Source organism: Embiotoca jacksoni, unplaced genomic scaffold (genome assembly GCF_022577435.1).
Source record: "Embiotoca jacksoni isolate LCO1_2020_lvr unplaced genomic scaffold, fEmbJac1.0.p SCAF_37, whole genome shotgun sequence".
Taxonomy (NCBI): domain Eukaryota; kingdom Metazoa; phylum Chordata; class Actinopteri; family Embiotocidae; genus Embiotoca; species Embiotoca jacksoni.
The window spans coordinates 2,364,820-2,383,010 of record NW_027185389.1 but is presented as its reverse complement, the minus strand read 5'-3'; the positions used below and the strand labels follow the sequence as shown (position 1 = coordinate 2,383,010).

The 18,191-nt window shown below is 40.7% G+C and overlaps 2 protein-coding genes across 2 annotated transcripts; both read right to left on the bottom strand.

Annotated features, from left to right (window-relative positions):
* On the bottom strand, positions 1–12,597 carry araf (A-Raf proto-oncogene, serine/threonine kinase). Its single transcript, XM_069166151.1, has 16 exons — positions 12,554–12,597; positions 10,422–10,715; positions 9,718–9,821; positions 8,755–8,857; positions 8,505–8,659; positions 6,818–6,916; positions 6,138–6,282; positions 6,006–6,030; positions 5,792–5,922; positions 5,498–5,700; positions 4,633–4,809; positions 4,109–4,155; positions 3,739–3,857; positions 3,408–3,539; positions 2,868–3,002; positions 1–2,112 (listed from the first exon to the last, which is right to left on the bottom strand). Exons 2-16 carry the CDS (start codon positions 10,530–10,532, stop codon positions 1,972–1,974), a joined length of 1,827 nt encoding a protein of 608 aa, XP_069022252.1. The 5' UTR covers positions 10,533–10,715; positions 12,554–12,597; the 3' UTR covers positions 1–1,971.
* Positions 12,598–13,146: 549 nt separating this feature from the next.
* Positions 13,147–18,181, bottom strand: imp4 (IMP U3 small nucleolar ribonucleoprotein 4). The gene is made up of 9 exons (XM_069166133.1): positions 18,121–18,181; positions 16,971–17,079; positions 16,773–16,856; positions 16,527–16,636; positions 15,620–15,752; positions 15,062–15,216; positions 14,866–14,960; positions 14,676–14,749; positions 13,147–13,568 (listed from the first exon to the last, which is right to left on the bottom strand). The coding sequence occupies exons 1-9, from the start codon at positions 18,121–18,123 to the stop codon at positions 13,456–13,458; spliced, it is 876 nt and encodes a 291-aa protein (XP_069022234.1). The 5' UTR covers positions 18,124–18,181; the 3' UTR covers positions 13,147–13,455.
* Between the last annotated feature and the right edge of the window lie 10 nt (positions 18,182–18,191).

Below are 18,191 nucleotides of genomic sequence, written 5' to 3'. Positions count from 1 at the left end.
CCATTTTCTTTTGTTTTATTATTTAAAATATTCCGTTGAATCCAAAATCAAAAGTCGGTTTTATATTAAAAAAAAAAAAAAAAAAATCCAGATGGAAACAAATTAGTCCGTTTTTCTGAGGAACTCGTGTTTTTTTTTCTTCTTCTTCTACCAACAAATTTGTCCACATCTGAAGTCAGCAGTCGATTCCTCGCCGGGATAGAAAATATTTATGAAAACAACATGAAGTAAAGACGTCAGATGAGATCAGGTAAAACTAGCGAAGGAATCGGAATAAAATAAAAAAAAATAATAAAAAAACCGCCTTCGACAAAGAGTTCCACGTTCCTTTGAGAGTTCCATTGAACTTGACGCCGTGAGAGCTGTAAGGAGTCAACCACCGTGTGTTGGAGCTAGCCCGATAAACTACGCGCCGCTTCTTCAACAACAACGTTCCACCTATTTGTTTACGAGAATCTGCCGAGCCTCCTGATATCTACCGTCCCACCAACGGTTTAATATTCCACCGGGTGTTCGGTATCCTGCGACGCCCCGACGGATGTTTTTCAAGTTGTTTTTTTTCTGCTCGTACATAAAAGAAAAAAAAAGTTAAACTTAAAAACAAGTTAAAAGAAATCGCTGAGTGGTTACGTGACATGACGGGGGCATTTTTTTTTTAAACCAGTTATTTAAGACTAAAAAGAGGATAAGGTGATTTCACACAAAGTTTTCTACTCGACTGATGTTTTAGATTCGCATCGAGAGCCAGTTTCTGCCGAGTCAGCGGATCAACTTCCACACTTTTTAAATTTTTTTTTACAAACTTTTTATAAGTTCACTGCACCGTCGATGGAAACTCGGTCCCCCGGATGAATTTGGTGATTTGAAAGATAACCGAGTGCCGATTCGATGACGTTTAAGTGTTATTTTGCAAAAGAAAAGGTAGTTTAAAAAAACAAAGACCAAATTCTTCCTGTATCCTTTTCAAATTTAAAGCCCTCATTTCAAAATAAAAGCGCTCCAGTGTTTCATACTGAAGTCCAGCTATACGAGATTTTGAGCCGGTCTCGTTACTTTTCAATCGGGCTGTTTATCGTAAAAAAAAAAATGTCGCTACCGGTACTGATAACTTTAAATATTTACTTTTAGACTTTTTTAAATTACTGCAGTCCAATTTAGACAAAACACGTAGCCCCCAAAAAAATTTGTTTTGCAAATTGCGAAATACGGTGTTTTAATGAACAATTTAGCAGAAACAGAGTCTCTAGTAGCTCTTGGACCTCTGACGTGTTTCTGCCTCCTCATGATGGTGTGTCATCGCAGTGTGGAAATATTTGTACTGAAGCTTCCCGTTAAGACAAAAAAAAAAAAGTACATACAATAAAACGCCCCCAAAAAACCAGGCACTCAGTTTGCTTTAAAATCACCGGCTTTCCATCTGCGATCCCACTTATGTTGCATTACTTTGAAAGGGGTGGGTCGGGGGGGGGGGGGGGGGGGGCATGACGGGCGATGCCCGAAAGTATGTGAGCTGATCAGGTGACCTGTACCAGCAGCTTTATGGCTGTTGAACTGATTTTATTTTATTTTTTTGAATCTGTGGCTGTGATTGAAGGTAAAAGCTTATTTTACTACTGAACGCGGGAGCGACACCGTTTTGTGCGTGCGAAGCGTTTTCCTTCTCAAACAACAGCGTACCTCGCAGCAGCAGCAGGTCGGGGCGTCGACTTAAATCTCAAGACTGAATGAAGGAATAATAATAATAAAAAAAAAGAAGGAGATCAGGTTGTTGTTTTTTTGCTGGTGAGTGCTGCAAGCTTCAGGGCTCTGCAGGGGGTTGAGGGTGATGGGGGGCGGGTGGGGTGTCAGCTGTGTGTGGCCTCTCGGAGGCTTGGGAATGCTGCAGGGTTTTTTTTCTTTTTTGTGGACAGGGTGCTGGAGTGCCTCCGTGGCCCCCCCGGGGGCCGCTGCAGCAGGGGGAGGGGGTGGAGCTCAGAGGGGCATCAGCCTGGTGGTGTGGAACAGGAGGGGGTTCAGGTCCTCGGCGTGGACGGCCCGGTGGAGCGACGGCTCGGAGCGACTCCGCTCGATTTTTGGCAGCAGGTCTTGAACCTGCTCGATGGCGACCAGGATCTGACGAGGGAACGAGCACACGTCAGGAAAACTCCAACAATCAGGAACATAGTTCGGTATTTATTCAGCGGTGAAGATGACACACTTCCCATAGTGTGGTTTTAACACCCCCCCCCCCCCCCGCTCCCCAACCACACACGCCGACAGGAAATGACCTCACCGTGACAACACATCACCACCAAATATCTCCAGCTTTAACTATTTTTTTTTTGTATCCAGAAATCAATTTCATGTGTTGAACAGTCAGTAAACACGCTGGTTCTTCCGTTGCAGCAGCAGTTAGTGGAAAAAAGAAACACGTCAGTGTCTTCATTTGAAAATCCTCTACGTCTGTGGCCCCGCCCCCCTTTTTCTTCTTACGTAGCCAAAGTGTCCAGCGTTTTTACATTTCTGTTTTGTTGTTGTTGTTGAGTGCATCATCCTGGTACTTGTGGTTCACTGCATGTTTGAGTTAGTACACAAGTACAACATCTGGAACACAGCAGCGCTTTTGGACGTCACAGACAACGTATACTATTTTCATTCGTGTTTTTAAGATGCTTGATTAAGAAAAATGAAGTCAAAGCCAACATGTGTTACGATTTGAAGATTTCTAAACTTTCGTCGCCTCCAGTTGTTTTAAATCTTAAATAAAAAGGACTGTAGAAGAAAAGTGGTTCCAAGGCTTCTTACATGATTATGTTGTTTTTTTTTGGACCTAGTTAGGAGAATATTATGGGATACGTTTGTGTTCGGTGGGAGTCTACAGCACTGACCTGTGGGAACAGGGGCCTCTCGTCACGTTTGAACTTCAGGCAGTCGATGATGAGCCTCTTCATCGACTTGGGTGAGGTACTATACAGCTTGCTGAGGTCTGGAGACAAGTAACCGCGTCCAACCATGAAGATTATCTAAAGGAAGGAAAAGCAAACGGAGGAGACGGTTGATTACAAAAAAACAAATCTGACCGAGCTTAATACAAATTTTTAAAAAAAGGGACAGATGAGACGTGAAAATTGCAAATAATGAACAGAAACGTGGGAACAAAAGTGAGAAACACACTTCAGCCGTTAACTTGTCATTTGGTCTGATTAATGGTTTAAGAAAATAAACATAATAAAGAAAAATAATAAAAATGTGACAGAGCTTATCTGGCTATTTTTTTTTTGTCAAAAATGATATTGTTGACGTGTTTGGAAAGTGAAGCACAGTCAACATAATTTTTCAGACAGACTGATCAGCTGTTTCAGAGTGAGTCGGGTGTTGTGTAAACAGAGAGGTGATGGTGTTGTTGTTGTTGTTGTTGTCGTCAGGACCTGGTCTCTGTTGTTGATATTGGAGTAAGGCAGCGTTCCCGACATCAGCTCGAACAGCACGACTCCGTAGCCGTACACGTCGGACTGGAAGGTGTACGGGTTGCTGTCCTGCATTCGGATCACCTCGGGAGCCTCGAAACGGGAATTAAAGATCAGTAGTTACAATTAATTAACCGTTTATTAGGATTTATTTTTTTTACGTCTTAAAAACGTAGCAGAAGTAATCATGGGAAGACTTGTTTTGGGACATTATTGTTGGTGCAACTATTTGTTTAAAGTCTGTAGTAAACAAATAAATCCTGAATGAAATAATATGGAAGAGAGTCTTTACCATCCAGAGAATGGAGCCGCTGGGCTGCTCCACCTGCTGCGAGCCGCTCCACCGAGACTTCACCGTGGCCAAGCCGAAGTCGCCGATCTTCACCGTCCAGCCCTCGTGGAGGAAAATATCTGACGAGCAGAGCTCAGGAAATAAAACGTGACGACAAATAGCTGCAGTACGATTTCAGAAGAAAAAAAAATAAAATCACTTAATTAAAACAGCAAATTTTACGACGCAATTTTTGAGAAAATCCCCCGAGAAAAATCAAAAAATTTTGATCGCAATAATCGCAAAAAAAAACTTCTGTCTCACAAACAGGTTTTAACTGGCAGGTAAAAAAAAAAATCCCAAAAAACTAGCGCAGACAAGGAAAGGATACTGTTTGACTTCAGATCTCGATGGATTATGTTCTTCGCATGAAGATAACTGAAAGAAAAAAAAAAGAAATTAGAGATGACATACGTGATCCAACAGCATCTTACGAGTTCATAATCATGTGTATATAAATCAAGTGAGAGAATCTCCTAAAAGCAATTATTTGATCTGACTGTGATCATTTTGCATGATCGATAAAAATCGTTACCGTATATATATATATATATATATATATAAAAAAAAGTGTTATATTTTCATCACGATTTCCAAGATGTTTTTGTTTTATTTAAAGGCTTCGTATAATAAAATAGTTCCTTTATGTCAGATCTGTTTTTGTTTTACGAAGCCGGAAGGACAAAAAAAAAAATAATTTTTTTTCAACGTTAAATGCCAATAAACTTCGAGTGGGCTTATATTTTGACAGTGGAAACTCACTCAGTGAGTGCGTGGTGGCGGTGTGTGTGTGTGTGTGTGTGTGTGTGTGTGTGTGTGTGTGTGTGTGTGTGTGTGTGTGTGTGTGTGTCTTACTCCATGCCCTGCGCCGTCTGTCTGGCCACATCAATGCGCCGCATGGTGTCGAACTTGGTTTCCGTGACGTGCAGGTGGCGGTACAGGCTGCTGCCCTCGCACCACTGCGTGATGATGGCGAAGTTGGGCTTCGTCATGTAGCCCATGAACAGCAGGATGTTGACGTGGCGGGTCTTCCTGCGGAGGAGGGGCGGAGTCAAGAGTTAACCGGGGCTTGAGGATCGACGCGAAAACTGCAGCTTTGCCGTTTCCGTGGCAACACAAGCCCGAAGAGCTGGAAAACAACCCGTCGCGTCGGTAGAGTCGTATGTAATGTATGTTTACCACTCCAGGAAGTAGGGCCGACCCTTAGCAACAACCCCAGCGACGGAGACGACGATTTCTAGACCCGTTTTTACTGCTTTCTACAGATGGTTTCTCAAATTGAAATAAATACAGCACGTAGAAACGTTAAACTGCTCAGCTAGCTCGACCTTGTTGTAAGATATCTGCTGGAATAAAAAAGATATCGATGGACTTGTGTATTTTTACGATTTTTAAACTAGGAGTGAACTAAGGTACGGGTGAAAAAAAAAAAAAAAAAGGACCCAAAGAAACCCAATTTCACCACATTTAGACCTATAACAAGTAAAAACAACATTATATTGCATTTTATATTAAATTAAATTTTTTTCTATTTTGTATGACATGTTCAGGGGGAGGAGTGTTTAGCGAGCCATTAGGCCACGCCCACGCGCAAAAGCACTATAACACGTAAATGTTTCGCCAGTACTGACGCCAAGTTTCATGAGCTGGGTCTCAACTACTCGTTTGTAATAAACGTCCCCTTGAACTCCCGATGAAGAGTGTGAGTTCGCCTCCTCACCGTAGGACCTGCATTTCGTTCTTGAAGGCCTGCAGCTGCTCGGGCGTCGGCTCCTTCACTTTCAGGATCTTGATGGCCACGTCTCCGTGCCACTTGCCCTTGAAGACGGTCCCGAAGGAGCCGGCGCCTATCCTCTTCTGGATGGTGACCTCTCGAGAGTGGACCTCCCAGTAGTAGCTGGAGTCCCTGTAGCCTCCTCGGTGCTGAAACCACAAAACACGGATTTGAACGTCGGGACTAGAAAAACAAAACAAAACACAGACCGACGGACGAGGCGATCCGACGACGACCTACCACTTTCTTTTTGTCGTCGGACGAGGAGGGCTTGCGCTCCTTGTGCTCTGAGGGGGACTTGGGCGGCCTCCGTCCCGGGGAGCCGAGGGAGGAGGGCGGGCTGGTGGAGGGCTTCGGTGAGGGCTCGGGACCTGCGGGAAGACGCGAGTCAAAACGTGGAAACCAAAAAAAACAAACCCATCAAAAAAAACGGGACGGACTGAACAAAACGTACCCATTGTGTTGAACTTTAGTGCTTCCTGAAAAGAAAAGAAGAGACATTTTTTTTTTTTTAGTTATAACTTCTTCCGTACAGCTCGATCCTTTCACAATAAGAGCGACCCGACGGAGCGGCCGGGGCACCGACCTCGATGATGCTGGCGCTGGCCGGGCCGACCGTGCTGACCATGTGAACGTTGGGGGTGGAGGTGGAGCGGTGCCGCTGGAGAGACTGCCCGTCGCCGCCGGTCCGGGGGAAGTTGAAGGTGGAGGTCGGGGACAGGAGGTCCATTCTGAGGACGAGGAAGTGAATATATTATCAAATCTATCGAGTCAGCCAACGGCCGAAAGAAAAAAAAATTGGGGGATTCAGCTTTTTGTGGAGATCAGTTCATACTTTTAATAGAAAGATAAAAACATATCTCCTTACTTTTGCCTTTAACTAGTTACTCTTGAAGCTCTCTTGCACTTTGAACTACCGCGCCTTTAAAATGCATATTGATAATTTTACTTTTTAACTCTATTTGTATTTAATTTTATGTATTTGATCTATTTTTATGCATTTTATCTGTTTCTCATGCGTCTCATTTCTTTTTTATATTTTGACCTTTATGTCTGTTTTTGTGAAACACCATGTCATTTTCTTGCTGTAAAGCACTTCGAGCTGCATTTCTTTGTGCTATACAATTAAAGTTTATTATTATTATGATGATTATCATATAAATATCAGACTGAGTGAGGCTCTGCTGTCCCTATTTTAGATTTTTTTTTTTTTTTTTTTTTTTTTTTTTAAACCTGGAGGTAGCTGTGTCGACGTTGTCCGCTTACCCAGCAGGCTCGGGGGTTAAGGCTAGGTTGCTCTGCGATGGGGAACTTTCCGGCAATAGTATCCGCGGGTATTCATCCGTGCAGGGACTTGGATCACAGCTGGACAGAGGAAGGGAAAACAAAAAAAAAAAAAAAAGAGGATGAGACGTGATCACGGAGACTTCCGAGGTGACGAGTCTCCGAAACCCGACTCGATAACCGAAACCAGAAAGTCACCAACTGTTTCGGCAGCTCAGTCGAGTCGACGCATTTTCCGCTGCAGGGGATTGTGGGTCAGATTGGGGACATACTAACCCTGCGTTTCCAACATCCATACTAACGTACTATTTAATACGCCAAAAAAAAGAAAGAAAAAAAGATCTAGTACGTCCCAATAGTATGTTAAACGTAGGATTCCAAAAGTACCAGGATGTTCCTACTACATCCGGTCGTATTCTGCAGTGCTGCAGGCCAGCGTGCTACTCCGGCTGTTCTTGACCCACAATCCTTTGCGCAGCGGAAGAGACGTCACATCGACGGAGGCGGCGCTGAAGCTCCACCCACAAAAGGAAGACGGAGAATAAGAAGCATTAAAAAGGAAGCGTTCCAATCACATCCTTTTTTCTTTTTTTTAAAACGACAAAACGTGGCGCTACGGATACGACAAAGTATTTTTACAATGAAGTAGTTTGTCCCCATTGTACACATACTACATGCAGCAGTACGTACTTTTTAAGGGGTAGCTGCAGTACGTACTAACAGTAAAAAGAAATAGTATGCGACTCCGACCGCAGGGTAAATCTTTTTCTGGCATATTAAATAGTGTTGGATCAATATTGGAAGCTAATGTCAGGTTTAAACACTCCTGATCTTCAGTGTGAACGTGACTCTTCACCTCAGAAACAACAACCAGAACCTCAAAACAACAGAGAAAACCAGACTTTATCACGAGTCTTTTTTCTGTCGACCACAACAAGTGCAGTTTGTTTTATTTTAAGCGAATACAAAACGCTGCCGAAACGTTTCCGATGTTTATATTCGCAAGACGATTCATTTTATATATTTATTACACTTATTTATATGTTTATTGTTCATGCCATGGTGATGTTTTTTTTATATTATAAATCTTTCACCTTGTTCATTGCTGTTGAACTGATGAGTTGCCAACTCGATTTCATTGTATTTTTTTTCATAATGACAATAAACTGCATTATGTGTCCATCACGCAAAAAGCATCAGAGAGGCGTCCGATCGCTCCCAAATTCATCCGTCACTCCGAGTCATACAGAATTATCTTCAGCCACGAGAGGGAACGAGGAGTCTTGTAACCAGATGGTCTGAATCCCGATCTCAGCGTCACGTCTGAGTCAGAAAGACGCCGAGAGCGACTGAATCTACACGAGAACTGTAGAAAAAGTTCATCGAGATGCTGGAAAACCTGCCGTAAAGAAAAACAACTGGTGCTGCTTTAAAAAAGTAAAAAAATGCAGATGATGCTCAAACCAAAATATGTCTTCAAGGCACTTTGTGATGGATTTAATTGAAAAAAAAAAAAAAAAAAAAAAAAAAAAAAAACTATTAATGGAATTTAGTTTTGTGTGTAAAACTGAAGAAAAATGTCATTTTTTTTTTTTTCAAAAAAAAAAAGAAAAGAAGATAAAAAGCATCTCTAAACTGAACTGAAGGCGTTTTTTTTTTGCCGACTCACCGTTTGCTCACGGTGTCCATGTCCACGCACACGGTCGGGACTTTGCTACTGCAGTGCTGGTGAAACTTGTAGCCGCACGTCTGACATCTGAAGCCGTTGAAGAGAAACTTGTGGCAGAAATCGCAGTACGCCAGCTTGAAGAACGTTTTCCGTACCTGCGCGGACAAAAAACACAAACACGTTCACGTAGATGTTTTTTTTTCGTACTTTTTGTTTTTAAAAAGGTACGGCAGTTTGCACGGCTACTTACAAAATTGTGCATGGTGAGAGGAATATCATCCAGGACTTCGACCAGAAGCTCCTCTCCGACCAGAGGAGTGATGTCGGTGTCCCAGTCTGTCAGTCTCTTACGGCTGCAGAGGAAGAGACACCAAACATAGATTTTATAAAAAAAATTAAATAAATTAAAAAAAAAAAAAAAAACGAGGCTATTTACACTTTTATAGTGTTTTTCCACAATAATTTTTTTTTTAAACTTAATATTACTTCAAATAATATGAATAAAACGGGGACTTGTTCATCAGACTGTATCAGCTACAAACTCATCAATCAACCCCTTTTTATTATAGCTAGTTCAAAGTAATTGACGGATGATTGACAGGCCGATAATGAGACAGACCAGAAAAACTCAATAAATTTTAAGAACTATTAAAGGAAAAAAATTCTATACAAAGTGAGAGGAGAAAAAGAAAAGACGATTTAAGACAGAGATAATAGAAATGTAGAAGATAGATTGGAAGCTAAAATAACAATTAGAGTGAAATAAGAACTAGAAACAAAAAATACAAGAACGAAAAATGAGGATATTAAAACTCATTAAAAAGATAAATAATAATAATTAAAATAAAAAGTAAATAAGAATCATAAGTCAGAGTTAAATAGGAGCTCGGATAAAAGATTACATAGAATAGATAAGAGCAATAAAAGTATGTTGAAGTAACTTTAAAAGGACGACGGAAGGCGTGAAAGTGCGAATAAATAAGGAAAGAAATAAAAAACGTTAATATGATCAAATTAAACTATGTTTGGAAAATTAACGTGTTTAATTTACGATTCAGTGAAATCATTTCTTTTTTAAACTCTCGGTGCTGAATGATAAACAGCATCCTTTGTGTGTGTGTGTGTGTGTGTGTGTGTGTGTGTGTGTGTGTGTGTGTGTGTGTGTGTGTGTGTGTGTGTGTGTGTGTGTGTGTGTGTGTTTCGGTCTACACACCCTTCGAGGAGGCGAAACACAGCGCAGCAGTCTTGGCTCAGTCCTCTCACTTTCAGCGCTTTGTCCAGACTCTCGTGGACCGTCTGTCCCTGGCGGACGTTCACCTGACGACAGGAAAAACAAAACAAAACGTATTTGAGCTCAAACTTTTGTAATGACTCGGCACATTTTAGTTCACGCTGACACGACAGATCGTCCGCGTCGCGACGGCGAAACTTTCCGTCAGGACTTCAGACTTCGAGACGATAATGCGACGATTCAGCAAAAACCTCTTCCGGGTGTCGGTCGAGCCACCGTGACGTCGCCGATTGTTTGGTTTGTAATAATTAAAACTCGCTCGCTCGTCTGTCTTGAAAGATGCAGCTGGGACGTCGAAAACTACTTTAATGACACAATTTATAATCGATGTTTAAATATTAACACCTTTTGTTTTTTTATTTATTAGGAATTAAAGTTATAATCGGGACACGTATTTGATCTGTGGGGAGGGACGGTGTTCTCAAAGATGGGGGAACATGTTTGGTTTCCACATTTTGGATATCCGTCCTCCCCCTTTTTAAATATCTAAAATAATCCCACGCTGCTGATTTTAATCACCTTTTTCTCATTTGATGATATCGGACATAATATCCGTATACCTCCCCAGCTGTGTCTTCGAGGTGAAGAAGAAGACGAGGAAGAGGAAGAAGAAGAAGAGAACTCACCACCGTCCTCTGTTTGTTGGGGAGGTAGACTCGGATGGTGCCCCCACCTCGGGGTACGTCCTCCGGACTGGTCTCCCCCGAGGAGGAGTAGGAGGAGGAGGTGGAGGACATGATGAGAGACGAAGACAGGAAGCTGGTGTGTGCGTGTGTGTGGGGTGGGGGGGTTGGGGGTGGGGTGGGGAGGGGAGGGGGACACAGCACTTAAAGACACCGCGACCTCAGGAGAGCTTCGTGCACAGCGGGGGGGTCCATCCAGAGTTTAGACCCTTTTATTTATTTTTTTTTACTCCGAACCTGCAAACGACACAAACGTCCTCCAGTTTAGACACATGTTGAATCTCGTGTGTAAATAAATAAATAAACAACAAACAGCAGTAAAATACAACGTAGACAATAATGCAGCAGTAATATTGATACTTTGGACACTTAACGTACATTTTGCTGCTAAAACTTACATACTTTCAATTAAGTTTTGAATGCAGGACTTGTATATTTAAAATAATATATATTTTTACAGTGTGATATCAGTACTTTTACTAAAGGACCTGAATACTTCGTCGACCCCTAAATCATAGTTTTACCATTTATATTCAATAATTAAAGTGAATAAGCTGAACTTTCTCAGGTCAGTGTATTTTAAATTGATATTGAAATGATAATAGTCCAATAAATATGAAAAAACCCTGAAAAACCCTGCAGTGGAGTAGTTTTACAGTGCGGTATTTCTACTTTTACTGAAGTAAAGGACTTTAATACCTCTTCCACCCCTACATACAAATGCAGAAGAGCCAAGCAGAGATAATAATAATAATAATAATCAACTTTATTTTTATAGCACCTTTCATACAAGACATGCAGCTCAAATTAGATGCAGTGTTTTGCATAAAAACAGATATAAAGGAACATTTAAAAAATATAGAAAACCAATGAGATGCACAAGAAACAGATAAAATGAACTTACAAGTACACCAGACGCTTCAAATTCCTCACTCTAAGAGTGTTTGTTTGCTAAACACATTCCCGCCGAATACATCAAATAAATCCCAACGAATCGTGAAGAGGTTCGTCCTCAATGTCAACGCAGACCCTAACCCTAACCCCCCCCACCACCAACCACACACACACAACAGCTCATGTTTTGGATCTCTATGCTGTCCTTTTCTCTCTCTGCTCTCCCCTCTCACTCTCCCCGCCCCCAAACCGGTCTGAGCAGATTGGCCCCGCCCACTTCTGAGCCCGGTTCTGTTTGGACTGTTTTATCTTCCTGTTAAATGGGAGTTGTTGTGTTTTTTTTTTCCTCCCTTAAAGAGGAGTTATGTGTGAATTTGTTGGGTTTCTCTGTACAATTTTGTAAAAAGTTAAAAAGGACTTTAACGCGTTAAAAGCGCCATTAAAACAAATAGATAACCATGTGTTGTGATTTGGCCGCTTTATGCATATAAATATTAATAAAACTGAATTGAATCGACGCGCGCCGGTTCATTAAAAGGTGAACTTTTCCCCACACCGAGTGTTTCCACAGCTTCCATCGGCTCAGACAGCTGTTTTTATTTCATTTTATCTTAAAGGTACAGATTAAAAGGAGCAGAGCAGGTTGACGCGGACGGGTCGCGTCGCAGGGCCGAAACAACGAGCGATGTGACAGGCTGCTTAGCCGCTAGCCGCCGTTAGCTCCCCCCTCCCGCTCCGTCCACTTAACATGGGGAGTTCTCCGGGAGGCCTTGTTTCCTCCCCGGAGCGCCGCTTTCTTCTTTTTTTTTTTTTTTAAACCAACTAAAACCAGGCGACCATTTTTAAAAAGGTAGTTAGGTCGGAAGTGATCCACCGAAGTGATCAAAGCTTTTTGTTTTTTCCTCGTAAACCCCAGAAAGCGTCCTCTGAGCTCGAGCCGCTAGCTGGATGCTACGAACGGGAGATTATCGGGCTAACTTCACCAACCGCGTCAGCTCTGTTGGCTTTACGTCACACCGCAGTTTGACATGTTTAACACGGCACGGCCCGCCTCGCCCGCTACGGATTCAGCACAATTTGCGCTCCCCGCCGCCGGCCCTCCTCCTCTTTCCGTCGCGGTGGTTGTTGTTGTTGTTTTTTTTAGAGCAGTTTGGACATAAAACAAAGTTAAAACTCTTTACCTGTAGCAGCCATCTTGAATTCTCTCTTCAATCTGAAGTCGGATCTGTCAAGAACGACTTCGGTGGGAAAGCGGAAAAACCGTCCGTGAATGCCGCGTCCTCATTGGTCGGTTCGTGCAGCCGCGTGCTGTGATTGGACAACACACCGGCTGTACGTGTAAAAAAAAAAAAAAAAAAAAAAAAAAAAAAAAAGGGGGCGGGAGTTACTGGAGTAACCGTACGGATACTGTAAATGAACAATACTCCCATTACGAGTAAAGTCGAGCAAAAAAATAAAAGTACACGCAAAAATATAGTTAAAATCTTAAAAGTTAAAGTCCTTATTTGGTCCCTCTGACTTTATGAATTTTTGCTGAAATATCGGCTCATTTAAACATTTATAAAAATAATTAGTTTAATAAATTAATTACAAGTAGAGCACTTGAGTCAAAGTACTTATTTTTACTTTATTTTTTTCCCTTGGTTTGTGTTAGTATAAACAAATACAACACAAAGTATATGAAAACAGAATTTATCCATTTGATATATATGAATAAAAAAATAAAAATGCGTATTACATATTGACCCAAATAAAAAATTAAAAAAACACCAGAGACAATGTACAATTTTATTATAAAATAGCATAACAGTTATATTACACTCTGTACAGAATGAATTAGGTCTTTGCTTACAAACTGGGTTGTAAAAAAAAAAAAAAAAGCTCAATTTATTTGAGCGTTCCTGTAACTTATTACAGATATGATGTAGTTTTTAGTCCCCATTTCCTGTAAAGATGTCCGGGAAGTCAGAAACCCATGAGATTATCAAATATCTTCTTTTACAAAACCTCACGTGTCATTGTTTTAATAAATTTAACATTATAAAGACAAACTGTAGTCCATCCAGTTTTTTATTTTTATGTCCTATTCGATACTGAGGAACCTCCTCTTCTTCGCCGTGTGCGTAAACGCGTGGTGACGCCACTCGACGTCTGCGGTGCTCTCGTTCTCCAGCGTGCCGAGTTTGATCATGTACACTAAAAAAAACAACAGCAAAAAAAACCCAGAAGGAGAACAAACGTAAACACTTTACACGCCCTCAAAGACAAGCAGAGGAATTTGAAAAAAACAAAATAAAAACAGGAAAAATCCCCCGAGAGGGAGAAATTTGATTTTATTTCTACATTAAAACCACACAGTGCTTCCGTAATGGTTGAAGATGCGATATGAACGATTTTCTGTCTAAAACATAAAAAAAAAAAAAAATTAAACAGGATGTCAAGAAATAGCTGTTTTGCCAAAGAAGTCCTATGTATCCTATGTAATACCGACCCAGACCTCAAGGGGCGATAGTGAGTCACTGTAGCATCCAGTCTGCTCTCAGTCCAACATGAGGAGCAGAAAAGTATTCTAACTTCTTGCCAACATTAACAATGATGGCTGAAACTCAAAAAGCAAAATAAGAATAAAAAATTGGGGAAAAGAATGAAAACATTTCTTCTAAATTGATTAGCTGTTAATGCTAACGGCAGCTACGTAGCGAGAGCTTTATGAACATAACTAAATTGTAAAATGTTACATGAGGCATTAATAATGTTTGCCAAGTTAGCCGTTTCTTCGATACGCAGTTTCGACTCGCTGTACTTGCCGACGAGCTCAAATTAGCTCGTTATCTGGCTCGCAAACCAGGCGGACTTTAAAACTGAATCTAAAAATGGATCTTTAGTGCGTCTGATGACAACACAAACCTTACCGATAAAACATCGTATACGGCGTCAAATATATAGTTTTGCTGTAGCGGTTGTTCTTGCTAAAAAAAAACTCTGAAATGGTTTCATCAGTTGATCGATTGCTGGATCCATATAATCTTACTGTAATTATAATCATCAGTTATGAAAATAAATAAATAAACAACTCTACTAACTAACGGCAGGTCAAGAAAATTCGACCAAACTGAGCCAAGCGGAAGGCAAACTGGACGTTACTCACTATCGCCCCCCCTTCAGGTACAAAGTGGTACTACAAGACGGGACTTAAATCTCACACGTTGCACCTTTAAACGTTTCCCGCAGCTGTATTATCTCTTCCAGAGTTTTTTTTTTTCATTATTAATACAGGGATTAACGATATCTGTCCATACTTACGTTTCATTTCAAACCTTGGTCCGACTTCTGTCAGCTCAACGTTCTTGTGGTCTGTTTTCTTGTACGTGTGATGTCTATTAAAAAAAAAAGAAAAAAGATATAACATCGAACTGTTTCCTCTATAATATATATATATATATTTATATATATATATTTGGTGTAAACTGAGGAAGAGCTTTTCAAAACGGACCTGAAAGAGATGAAGTCCTCCTGGTTGGCGAACGTGATCACGCGCCTGCTGTCCTCCTTCGGCACTGGAAAAAGATACTTGAGGATATTCGACACCTGCGCGAGGAGGGAATTAATTAGTCGCAACGCAACAAAACGAGCAGCTGAAAGAGAATATCGTGCGTGCGGCGCCACGGTCCGCTCGCTCGCTCGCTCACCCTGGTGCCGAGCCGCGAGCTGAAGTTGTGAAAGACGAGGTGGGGGAAGGCCTCGGACATCGTGCCGATGTCGGGGACGTCGTGCCTCATGACCACGTTGTAGAGCGTGAAGTACGCCGTGGGGCCGAACGGCAGGTGGCACACCACCAGGCCGTCTGTGGAACAACGCAGGAAACGATCACGTAAATACGACCTCGTAGTCGCACTTAAAAAAAAAAGAAAAAAGACCTTGTTTTTTTTTTTTCAATAGAAGTCGAGATAAATAAAAGCGACTGATTCACACCATGAATTGTGCTGCATTAATTTTTCCCACTCCAGTAAGACTTGTACAATGACTCACCTCTGGCAAAATCCTACATCAAGACGTTGCACTTGTTGTTTAGTTTAGTCTAGTTAAATGTAATATTACCCTATTTTTATTTGTATATAATGTGCATTTTAACATTTTTTTATTTACTATTGAGATTATTTCAGCTTCGCTTTAAGTAAAATGTGAGAAAGCGGTGACGCATCGTCCAAAACGTAAAGACTGAAGCAAAGAAAAAAACAAAAGCCGACCTGGCTGTCCTCGTGTTTCGTGCACGATGATGAGGTCCGTGACGTTGTTGGCTTTGCTGGCTCGAACCAGCGCGTTGATCTCGTGGTTTCCTCGGTTCATGCGTTGAGCGCCGGGAAACATCAGCTTCACCTCCTGGAACGACGACACACGTTAATTCTCAATACGTTCTGATGGTCTTCACCGTCAAGATTTAATAATAATAATAATAATAATAATAATAATAATGCAAAATGACAGTAGTAAGTAACCTCCTTATTTAATTATTCCGTTCTTTCCCTCTTACTTTCTGTTTATTATCCTTCAAAGACCTTTCAAGTCTGTTTGCAATGTATATTAATATGTTTTAAATTCCTACAAAGAGAAATGCAAGTTTGTATATTTATTTATATATTTTCACTGTAAAGTAAAAAAAAAAAAAAAAGGTGCAATATGTAATATTTTTTTGTTTAAAACATGATCAATATAATATAGAAGCATTTTTCTATTAATACTGGACACTATAGATTTTTAGTTGCCTGTAGACAAATTACATTTTTCTATTGTTAAGTTACACTATATTTCAAAGTTTAACATTACAACTCCAATTTGAATACAATCTGTGACAAAATAGGTTGTTATTTTTAAGAAACTTAAGTCTTAAATAAGCGTTACTATAAATGTCTAACGTGAGTCCCGACTACAGTTGACGTCCACGTCGGCGGTTTTTTTTTCATCCCTGCGGATCATCACAGGGATCGAAGGGAAAAAGAAGCTGCCGGCAGATTAAGTTTCACTTCCCTCCGCTCGGGAGGCGATCAAACAATGAGCTGTAAGCGATACGATGCGAAGCATCGAGCGAGCTCGTGTTTTTTTGACATCGTTTTTCTGACGATCTCAAAACAACCCGGAGAAAAAACAGGTTCCGACCTTGGCGAACATTTTGAGCCTGGAGCTCGGGTCTCTGGACGTCGTGACCATCAATTTAGGATCCTCCACTCCGGCCCATTTATACTCGTCGTCAATGTGAGAGCTGACGCCTGCGCGCACACACACACACACACACACACACACACACACACACACACACACACACACACACCAACAACTGATGAGTGAACGACAAAAAAAACCAACAACACACGTATGATGATAGCGGGAGTGTCCGGCACCGACCTTCTGCTCCTTCGTCGTCATATTCCAGAAGTTTCTGGAGCTGCAGAGCGTCTTTGCGGACTTCGGTGGGAAGCAGAACATTTTCTGTAGAGAAGAAAAAAAGAAAAGAAAACGCAAACACGTCTTAAAGCAGCGGTTTAATGAGATGTCGCGCAAAAAATGCGGCAGAAAAACTAAAAGGAACAAAAGAAGCCGTACCGTCGAGCGCTCCTTTTATCTTCTGTTTCTTGTCCTCTATGGTCCGGAGCCGGTCCTCCTGGGCCTTCCTGTACAGGTACTCCCGCCTCTGTCTCACCTCCCGACGCAGCTACGACAACAATAAAAAAACAAAACACATTAGTCCGAAAACCGCATTTCATCTCAAAATCACAGATTCTATCATTTATACTGTTTGTGTTCATTTTACAAAGTGGAAATCAACGCAAGACATTAAGGGGAGATGTAATAAACACATGATATATTACTTCAAATATCAAACACTTAATACGACAGAATTATTTTTTAAATTTTTATAATCAATTGATTGTTTTCATTCTTTTTTTTTTTATTCTCTGCTTCCAGCTTCTTAAATGTGATTATTTCCTTCTTCTTTTAGTCTTTTTATTTGTGATAAACTAAATATTTGTTGGTTGTGGACCGTTAGTGAGGACAAAGTTAAACATTTTAACATTTGTCACCCCTTTCTCAGTATTTTCTGACATTTTTAAAAGACCAAACAACTAATTGATTAATCTCAGCATATTAATCAATAATGGGAAAAAAAAAAATTTTTTTTTTTCAAAGTAGTAATTTTTTACAAAATGTGTGGTGTTAAATAAAGAATAAATCACGTTATTAAAATATTTACACGTGTAGTTCTGAGTCTTCTTAAATTATCTAGTTATTACTCGCCAATACAATAATCGATTTCTCCGTCTTCAACAATTCCTGATCAATCTGTCATGTTTATATTCAGCAGATTATTAATAATCCTCAGTGTTTGTTCAGGTCACGTTTTCTTTTCTTTTACTAAAAAATAAACCAACCAGGACGTTTGACAATGATCTGAAAACATCTGCACGATCCTCAAACACTCTTTCGACTGAGATAATATTTTATCCGCTGCACGATAAGAAGGTTTTTAACCCTTAATATAATATTGATAATATAATATTGATAATATAATATTGATATCCAGGATGTGCTGCAGCAGCACGAGGGGCGAAACTACCCCGATCAGTCCGCCGTTAGCTCGGTGGCTAACTAAACTTAGCAATTCACCGTCGTAACGTTCATACTAAACTCTTAAAACACTTAAATGCTGATTAAAAAGTACTTTTTAAAAAAAAAAATTTTTTTTTTAACTCACCATGATGTTTCTTTAGCGAACTAGCAAGCCGGGACAGACTTCTCACGTGGACACCGAAAGATGGCGCTTTA

What these genes read in the sequence shown, in the direction of transcription:
- araf (XM_069166151.1), bottom strand. Translation starts at nt 10,532, where the DNA reads ATGTCCTCCACCTCCTCCTCCTACTCCTCCTCGGGGGAGACCAGTCCG. An exon ending in ACTAAAGTTCAACACAATGG is followed by an intron (nt 5,923 to 6,005) that starts GTACGTTTTGTT and finishes GTCTTCCCGCAG; the next exon opens with GTCCCGAGCCCTCACCGAAG. An exon ending in AACGAAATGCAGGTCCTACG is followed by an intron (nt 4,810 to 5,497) that starts GTGAGGAGGCGA and finishes CCTCCTCCGCAG; the next exon opens with GAAGACCCGCCACGTCAACA.
- imp4 (XM_069166133.1), bottom strand. An exon ending in GCTCGCGGCTCGGCACCAGG is followed by an intron (nt 14,961 to 15,061) that starts GTGAGCGAGCGA and finishes CTCCTCGCGCAG; the next exon opens with GTGTCGAATATCCTCAAGTA. An exon ending in GAGGACTTCATCTCTTTCAG is followed by an intron (nt 14,750 to 14,865) that starts GTCCGTTTTGAA and finishes TTTTTTTAATAG; the next exon opens with ACATCACACGTACAAGAAAA.